Below are 9,669 nucleotides of genomic sequence, written 5' to 3' on the forward strand. Positions count from 1 at the left end.
CTTGCTGCGTGTACTGCGTTAGGCTAACCGAGACTTGTCATTTGCACTTATATATTGTTGCTCTTTTGTTAGTTTTGACTGCTTTTATTGTCCTCATTTGTAAGTCGCTTTGGATAAAAGCGTCTGCTAAATGTAAATGTAAATATATGGCCTATATTACATATTCATTAGATTTTCTACCTTATATTATATTTTTACCTGTTAATGTCTCATTGCATTTTTGAAAAGTCGTGAAAACAATTATAGCCATCATTTAAAGATTCATATTTCATCTTAATTTCAACGATGAATTGAAGTAAAAACATCCTTTAAAATTTATAATTTGTGACGTTTAAATCTTTTTGAGTGTTGATTTATTAAATACATTTAATGAATTGATTTTTAAATACACTTTATTTCTTATTCACATTTAAATGGGAAGCTGAATAGTTGGTTTTCAGCCAAATGCAAACTTATTTTCATGCATCAGTTTAAACCATCCCTCCATCATTTCATCCAAAAGTCTATTGTAACTAAGGAATGTTTAGTGCAAGAAATCCAATGTAAGTGTACCAGCCTTTTTGAAGTGTGGATCCACTTTAAGTACTCTTGTATGTGAATACTACAGGAGCTGTGAAGTACCTGGAATGCTCAGCCTTAACGCAACGCGGCCTTAAGACGGTGTTCGATGAAGCCATCCGTGCGGTCCTGTGTCCGCCCCCAGTCAAGAAAGGAAAGAGGAGGTGTTTTATCCTCTGAACTGACTGTACTCACAGCACCAGCTACAATCTGTGCTCACCTGAGAGGAGAACAGTGGAGGCGGGGATGATGGGAAATGTGTGTTGGGGAAGAAGAACGAGTCTGCACAGTGTATCGGTACAGATATTTCTCCCTCTTGCATTTTATTTAGAATTGCACCACTAAATAGCTGTTAAGATGCCAGATTATTTGCTTCCGAGTGATTAGGAGTGGCATCCATAGTTGTTTTACTTCCCGTACAGTAAGACATTCCTGCTGCCTTCTAATGATCTCCTTTATATTCCCCTCATTCTGATGAACTAAATACTTTTTTTCAGTGTATTTATTTCTCCATCTTTGTGAGCCCATATATTTTGTTTACTATCTGTTTTTATAGAAAATGAATTATTGCCAAACGTTAAACCCACATGGATTTCAATTTGCTCACACTAACAGTCTAATTTTTCCTAAAGGGTGGGGGGTGTTAATCATGCATACTTGTAAGAGACCGAGATCGCAGTAATGTTGAAGGAACTATTTTACAAGAGGACAGCTTAAGTAAACACTATTTTTTGGTTCCTGTGTTACGGTTTCCATGCTAGATTGTTTATTTTGTTTAACTGTATAAGAAACAAACCTAGTTAAAATGCATATAACAGCTTTGTTTTGTCAGCATATAGCATATTTTCACTACTGTATCTGAATATTCAGAAGGGCATATCTCTTGTTTAATCTCTCTCTGTATTTGGACAGTGTTTTAACCATTTTACAGTCCCAGTATTGTATTTAGACTACAGATCTACCAGTGCCTAGTATCAGACCAGGGTTTCATTGCGAAGCTGAGCATGTCGGAAGTTTCTGTACTGTAGACGCCTCAACACTACGGCATGGGGTTCATATTCTTGAAAGATCCCCTTGAAGACTGCTATATGTATAAACCCTTTGTTGTAAGGGTACAGACATTAAGTATTAAACTTCTAATTGGATTTCAGACATGGTTCAAGACGAAATGGTTGGAATTTGCCACATGGAATTTTTAATTTTGACACATCTGTAACTTTTAAAATGCTTTATTCATGCTTTTATTGTCTCCACTAAAGCTACAATGCATTAACCTTTATGTCTGAAAATAGAAACAAAATATAAAAACATTTGTCTTTGTTCTTCATTTTCCATGTACACTTTATGGACAAAAGTATTGGGTATAAACAGGTTTGACTACTTGAGTAATTTCCATGAGTACATATCTTAATGTTTAAGCATATTATGATATTCTAGGGAATTGTGTGATTCCAATTTTATAGCAACAGTTTGGACCGGACCCTTTTCTATTCTAACATGACAATGCCTCTGTGTATAAGGCAAGGTTCAAAAAGAAATTGATTCAGTCAGTGTGGAAGAACTTGACTGGTCCTAATCCCAGCTGAACACCTCTGGTGTGACTTTAAATGCAGACCTTGAGCCAAAAAATCATCACCAAACACCAACTTGTACATATGGGTACAGTCATTTTAGACACTTCCAAAACCATTGCAATAGAGATGGAAATACAATTTTTAAATACATGAATTATGTTTCCATCTTTATTGCCACAGTTTTGGAAATGCCTTTTTCTTTTCTAAAGAAGGGGGTGTCCCAATACTTTAGTAGACCAACCCAGAAGTTAGCATCACCTTGGTTCTCTCAACCATAATCCAGTAGGGTTTTTCTATTGGCTTTTGGATTATTGCAGAAAATAAGTTGCCCCCGACAACCTCTTGTTAGCAACTGCTTTTTTCAAGACAAGAAAAAGCTTTCAAAACAATCACAAAGGGGTATTACTAATGTATTTTATGTTGTAGAATAAAATGTGAAATGTCTTGAGCTTGTATTAACTGCAGACCTTATTTCAGGCATTTAACCAAAAATCCATTTAAAATAAACCCATCGACTTTGGGGCAACAGAACCAGAAGTGCTCAAATGCTAACTCATTTCTAGGTTTTGGCCAACAAAAATACATCATCCCTACATTTTTTAACACATATTGTAGCATCATTAATAGAGTGATATTAATGATGCTACAATACGTGTTAAAAAAATGTAGTGTTACTTTTTTCAGACTAAAAGTACTTTACTGATTATTTCTTTTAACTGTAAATTGTGAGAGCAGTTTTTTTTCTCATAATTATTTATCAGGGTAAAGACACTACCACCATGGCAGACGAGACGATTGTGAAATCAGCAGAGGAAGCTGTGCTGGTTAGTTCTTCAATGTTCACTGTTCCACTTCTCCAGCACAAGTTTGGCTGAGACAGCATCTTGTATCCCCATTCCTGCATTTAAAAATTCAAAATATCCAGCTAGTCATGACAGCTTTGCTTCCACTGACACTAACAAGGACTAATTAGTGCTTTCTAAGAAACATCAGGAGATAACAATGAACAAATTCCACATGACATTCCCAAATTTTCATTACAGCTGGCTGAAGATCAGCAGGGTTTTTTAAAGCTTGCATAATAAAAGTTATAAATAGATATTTCCTTTTTGTCTGGAGAGGGCTGAAATGCAAACACCAAGCTTTTTAAGGCACATTCTGCTACTATGACTTTCTATCAGTGGTAAGAATGCCCCCCCTTTTATCTTCAGTACATCTTGTTCTTGATTTTTGGATCATAGCTGTGGAAAAACAAGTTACCCAGTGACTTGAATACTGTAGTCTTCTCACGCTGAGCAGGAAAGGATCCATTTATAACTTCTCCGAGCTCTGCGAATACTTCAGCCTGGGTAAATAATGAGCATGTAAACTATTTAGGAATTTGGGTGTACGTACTGTATGTATGACTCGAATAATTGTTGGTGAAATCAGCTATATTTTATTAATGGTAAGTAATGCATACTCCAGACAGAATGATGTCTCCTGACTCTGCTGTCGCCCCCTCTCTGCTGTCCACATACACCACAGCCTCTCTCATCAAGACATCATCCAGTTCCCTCCAGTCTGGCCGACAAGCGCCAACCGCTGTCACAAAACAGATAAATACACAATGTAGTAACTATCATGTTGACTTGTTGAGGCTGTTCATTAGCTGCATTGACCAACAGTTAGCCTCAGACGTCACGCCCACAGACCGTTGGCAGAACGACTGATGCATACAGTAGTGTTGTTGGGTCATTCTTGAACGATTCGTTCATTTTGAACGAATCTTTAATGTGACTCGGGAAGAACGAGTCGTCTCGGGGAGTGATTCGTTCAGTCGCGCATGCGCAACATCCTATAGGTTCTGTACTGGAATTAGTCAAGTAGTTCACCTGTTTCGAGTCTTCGGGTTTTTCCGAGTCATTCGTTCATTACGTGACAGACCCATAAGTTTAACCAATGCAGTCTGAGCCGGAAAGAGATTTTTTGTTTGTTTTTTTTGTTTACACTTTATTGAACAATATGAACTTTACAACCATAAATGGCCTGGTACAAAATGCTACATTTCTTATTCAGACAACAGACAAGCATCATAACGTAAGGAGAAGAGGAAGAAAAAGAAAAAGAAAAAGAGAAAAAAGAAAAGAAAAGAAAAGAAAAAAAAAATTATATATATACACTAGGGGTTTTCAGGAAGTTTAATATTTTCTATTAAATTACAGAAAATTAAGGCATTCTTTTTCTTCATTCGTTTCAGCGACAAAAAGTAATGACATAGTTCCTTGTGAAATACGTAGAAATTTGGAAGAATTTTCAGGAATCTGTTCTTATGCAAAAAGAACTTCCCAAGAATAATAATAGTGTTAATTGCTAAATCATGTGTTTCATCTTTCAAAAATAAACCGAATAATACATTTTCTTTTGTTAAAACATGTCAATTTTCAAATTTAGGAAATAACCAGTAATGCATATCTTCCCAAAAGGCACAGGCAAATTTACAATCATAAAAAAGATGTTCTGTAGTTTCAATTTGATCATCACAAAAGGAACAGTTGTTAACGTCAAGACCAAATCGACGTCTCAAAAATTCTCTAGAAGGATATACTCCATTAATAATTTTAAAATGGACTTCCTTCGCTTTTGGTGCAACTGGAAATTTCAAATATTTTGTTCTTAAAATTTTAACTTCATCCTTAGAGAAATATTGGAATATTAAATTTTTTTTTTGAAGAGAAGGGATATAGTTCATTAACAAAAACATTCCGGATTAGGAAAGAGAATTGATTAGTTCATCTCTCCAGTCTTCGGGTTTTTCTAGTTGTTTGTTCATCACGTGACAGACCCATAAGCTTAACCTATGCAGTCTGAGCCGGAAAGAGACTTAAAGGGGTCATATGATGCGATTTCAATTTTTCCTTTCTCTTTGGAGTGTTACAAGCTCTTGGTGCATAAAGAAGATCTGTAAAGTTGCAAAGACTAAAGTCTCAAAACCAAACCCCCTCACGAAAGAGGAAAGCCGTCGTGCTTACAACTGTGACGACGAGCGCTTATCAGGATCAACTAAACGCTGCATTTTCAAAAGTATGTGAAAAATTTAAAGTTCGCGACATAGAATCTTTAAAATACATCCGAGAGTTTTAGTTTTACACACCGGTCTGTGAACGAAACGAACTGTGATTGGTTGTTTGACATGTCGGTCAAACGGCCTCATAGGCGGGCCTAGGCCAATGAAAGCTGCCATGGATTCCAGACGTTCAGCCGTTATGGCGTTATTTTAATGACAAATGTCGAGAGCGCATTATTGTAGCGCGAAAGCACATAAATATAATGTGCGAGATATATAAAGAATCTCTCCGCTCGCACGCGGATTTCCTTTGCTCTCGCCCAGAGAGAGTGCGCGCACTGCGCTCTTGACATGTGTCATTAAAATAACGCCATAGCCGTCAGTCTGAAGGCCTGGCTACGCGAGACTAACCAACAGTAAGCAGCTTGGTTTGAAAGGGACTGTAGCTGTGCTTCATTAATAGCTAATTATGGATCGTTTTTGCCTTTGCAGTTCCTCTGAAATGATGCTCATGTAACTGCATCTGAACGGTATCTTTTAGTCATGACTATATTCTAAGTATAACACAGCCTCTTGTACCTTATTGGTTAAATATCTCACAAAATATTGTAAATCTGTGGACCAGCTGACCTGCTATGTGTGCACCTGGTTTGACCCACTCGCCAAAGAGTATCGGCTGACTTGCACCTGTGGCAGTCACTATTACATCAGCTCCTATCACGGCCTCCTTCACCGAAGAACAAACTGTTACAGGATCTTGGAGATCATTAACAAACCGTTGAGCCATTTCTTTCCTTCTGCTCCACACACGGACCTGAAGTGAATACAACACTGGATTACACACATACACACACAAAAACCGTTTTAAATGACTTGGACGTATTTGCTATTTTCATACTGGTTACCTCTTTGAACTTGAAGAGCTTTGTAAAGACATCATAGTGGCTTCTAGCCTGCTGCCCTGAACCAAGGATGCACAACACTTCTGAAAGAGCTGGCTTGAACAGCTGGAGAGAGAAAAACATTCAGATTAAGTGACTTTATATATTAGCTTAAATCATTACAAATTCGGGGTCTGTTTCAGAGGAACCTACTTTAGCTGATATGGCTGATACTGCTGCAGTTCGTTTGGCTGTGATGGCCTCCCCATCCATGATCTAACATTAGAAATACAGTTACAGAACTAAATCATATATATATATATATATATACTAATGTTTTTTTAAAGAATTCTCTTCAGCTCACCAAGCCTGCATTTATTTGATCCAAAATACAGCAAAAGCAGTAATATTGTGAAATATTTTACTATTTCAAATATCAGCTTTCTAATGACTATATTTTAATGTAATTTATTGTAATTTGTCATTTATTGAAATGTAATTTATTCATGTGATCAAAGCTACATTTTCAGCATCATTACTGCAGTCTTTAGTGTCACATGATCCTTCAGAAATCATTCTGATTTGCTGTTCAAGAAACTATTATTATTATTGTTGTTTTTGTTGTTATCATCGATATTTAAAACAGCGGAGTACATTTTTTCAGGATTCTTTGATGAATAGAAAGATCCAAAGATCAGCATTTATCTGAATTAAAAAGCTTTTGTAACATTATACAGTATACCATTACTATTTAGCAAGGATGCTTTAAATGGATCAATGATAATAAAGACATTTAGAATGTTAAGATTTCTATTTCAGATAAATGCTGTTCTTCTGAACTTTCTATTCAAGAAACCTGAAAAAAATTCTACTCAGCTGTTTTCACCATAATAATAATAATAATAAATGTTTTTGAGCAGCAAATCAGAATATTCGAATGATTTCTGAAGGATCGTGTGACGGGAGTAATGACGCTAAAAATTCAGCCTTGAAATCACAGGAATAAATTACATCTTAAACTTTTGTAAACCAAATCAAAGTCATGTGGTCCAAACAAAAATATTAAATAAAACAGGAAATGACATCACAGAGATATTTGTACTGTAGACTCTTATACGTTATTGGCCCAGATAACAATTTAGTAAATCCCAGACATGAACAGATGTGCATCGGAGATGATGGTAAACTGTCTGCCAAATAAATCAGGTTTGTGTGGCTCACCGCTGTCACATTTCCATGCTCGGGATGAAAGAGTAACACAGTTGCTTGAATTGATGGTAAACTGGATCCCTCTGCACGCTGGTAGAAAGTCACCATCTTAGTGCATAAAATACCCTCAGCGGCCAAATATGCAGGCATAACGCCCAAAAACCTGAAAAATGCAGCAAGGGTTTATTCCTATGGGTCTATGTCAGTAAGCGATCGTGATATTTAGAGATATGGATTTATTCATACCCATTGTGTTGTTGTATAGGGACCACAGATCTCACAGGCTGGATTATTTCTGAACTGTCCCGTTTAGAAAACTTTCCCATGACAGACTCCAGTCTGGGAATCAGATCATCATAAGTGAGCAAACGCTCGACCTCATGTTTGTTTAATAAAACGGGAGACTCGCTCATAGTTTTTTTCACCTGTCTGTCGGTCCTGCTATCAAAGACTTCTGTTTGTCGTGGACTTTAGTTTCTCAGTCACGTGGTTCACTGGCGTCAAATGAGCAGTTTCCTTCTCTTTGTATCTAAATAAAAACTTCATACAAAACTACAAAAAATTGAAATAATTTTGAATTGTGGGTTTAAATGGTGTAGGCATGACGATTACTCATCGTCTTATTAAATGCGCACAAATCTACATATTATTACAAAAGTAAACAGAATGTGACGTCACCTTTTATTTATATTTTTCATATTTTTTTATTATTAGTATCTCACTGGCTGGCAATTGCCATCTATCGTCAAAGATATGTAACAAAATATATAAACAATGTAAATGTAGTGTAAAAATCATAATAATAAAAAAAATTGCTTTATGTTGCTATAGGCATCAGCTAAATGTGTTGAACTGATGATCATCTTATTGGCAGTAAGATTAAATGTCTCATGTTTGTTGACTTTCATTTCAGATGACTGAAATTTAACAACCTTTAGCTGTTACGTGGAAAAATTAAGTACTACATAATCAACTACATATATCAGTATTCAATTTATATACCCAATTTTTCGTGCACAATACTCTCAAACCATTCTTCCTTTTTCCCCAAACGAACAAGCTTAGCTTAATTAAATCTCTAAATTTCACTAAAAATGTGAAGTATACTTTTACTAAAGCGAACTGCATAGTTTAAAAATGCATGATCTGCTTTCATTTGTACACATCTGACAGTATTTATTGCAGTTTTATATTCTGCATTGGGTAACAACAGAAAAATGGCAGAATATTTCATTCCATTTAAAAAATGCCAATGTATTAATGTTATACATGCAGTATGTGCATCTATCAAATATAAAGAACCCACACAAATCATCATTTGATTTGAACCAAACTTTATTTCGGCTGTCAATTGCTGAGGAACACACTCAACATTGTTTGATTCTAACAAAAAGGGGGAAAAAACCTTAGGGATTGTACAAAAAGATCATTTATAAAACCTGAAAACAAAAGTGTAAAAAGTATGAGCTCAAACTAGGAGTCTTTCAATAGCCATCTGCACAGACTGAATCTGAGGTTTCAGCTGCGATCCCTCCTTGATGGTGACTGATGTGGCAATGACAGGTCTTGACACTCCACATGCACGTCCGAGAGCTTGTTTAGAGCGCACAAACACATACGGCACGTTCTTATCCTCACACAGCAGCGGCAGGTGCAGGATGATCTCCAGAGGTTCGGCATCAGCCGCCATCACAATGAACTCAGAAATCCCACGGTTAAGAGTTTTGGTGGCTGTGGAAGACAATAACAATCAGAGTTGGCAAAAGTGTCATTTACAATATGTAGATAATCAGGTGAACTTATACTTAAGTTATTCATTTTGGTGATTAAAGCTTTGTTTTGTCTTTGTTCCCCATTCTCAATAACCACACAGCTTGAAAGAACAAGTTCTAAAGGGGTAACATACAGCTGGGTTTTTAATAAATTTGGCTGTCTATGCAGTAGAAATGCTACTGCTTTTAATCTGTGCTACATGACTAGAGAAAAGAGCAAAAGGGCTGTGGGGGAAAAAAGGGAAGTAAACTTCAACACCCACAATGCACCTAGCAATAAGGCAGAAGATTTTAATAAAAGCTCTGGAGCGGTCAATTTTGCAGAATGTTTTACGTCATCCAGTGGACTTTCGCTGACAAAAAACAAGGACATCTTGATGCAGGTAACATGGAATAATACACAATTTTCATTTACTTAAGACAGTTGACACTGTAACAACACAAAGCTGGTTGAAAATCAGTGAACGTACCCTTTAAAGATAAGAAAATGTCAAAATATTATGAACAGATACATAAAATTAAAAACATAATAAATTACTGTTATCAATAACCACAGACTGTATAAAAACATGGACGTAGTGTCCGTGACGTCACCCGTAGATTTCCGAAGAGCGTTTTTGAAGCTCAAA

General features: G+C 36.3%; 3 protein-coding genes across 3 annotated transcripts in view; 1 reads left to right on the plus strand and 2 right to left on the minus strand.

Annotated features, from left to right (window-relative positions):
* LOC107745654 (ras-related C3 botulinum toxin substrate 1-like) overlaps positions 1 to 1,907 on the plus strand; it is an 8,135-nt gene extending 6,228 nt beyond the window's left edge. Inside the window, exon 6 of the mRNA XM_016559577.1 lies at positions 608 to 1,907. Coding sequence (XP_016415063.1) covers positions 608 to 738 — 131 coding nt within the window. The 3' untranslated portion in view covers positions 739 to 1,907. The remainder of the gene's footprint in view (positions 1 to 607) is intronic.
* A 425-nt stretch (positions 1,908 to 2,332) lies between these two features.
* On the minus strand, positions 2,333 to 7,742 carry LOC107745653 (ketimine reductase mu-crystallin-like). The gene is made up of 8 exons (XM_016559576.1): positions 7,515 to 7,742; positions 7,281 to 7,431; positions 6,273 to 6,335; positions 6,084 to 6,185; positions 5,809 to 5,992; positions 3,595 to 3,716; positions 3,393 to 3,477; positions 2,333 to 3,030 (listed from the first exon to the last, which is right to left on the minus strand). The coding sequence occupies exons 1-8, from the start codon at positions 7,679 to 7,681 to the stop codon at positions 2,966 to 2,968; spliced, it is 939 nt and encodes a 312-aa protein (XP_016415062.1). The 5' UTR covers positions 7,682 to 7,742; the 3' UTR covers positions 2,333 to 2,965.
* An 843-nt stretch (positions 7,743 to 8,585) lies between these two features.
* Positions 8,586 to 9,669, minus strand: part of LOC107745681 (NHP2-like protein 1) — a 2,869-nt gene continuing 1,785 nt past the window's right edge. Inside the window, exon 3 of the mRNA XM_016559603.1 lies at positions 8,586 to 8,999. Coding sequence (XP_016415089.1) covers positions 8,737 to 8,999 — 263 coding nt within the window. The 3' untranslated portion in view covers positions 8,586 to 8,736. The remainder of the gene's footprint in view (positions 9,000 to 9,669) is intronic.

Source organism: Sinocyclocheilus rhinocerous, unplaced genomic scaffold, assembly GCF_001515625.1.
Source record: "Sinocyclocheilus rhinocerous isolate Xijiao unplaced genomic scaffold, SAMN03320098_v1.1 scaffold768, whole genome shotgun sequence".
NCBI lineage: Eukaryota > Metazoa > Chordata > Actinopteri > Cypriniformes > Cyprinidae > Sinocyclocheilus > Sinocyclocheilus rhinocerous.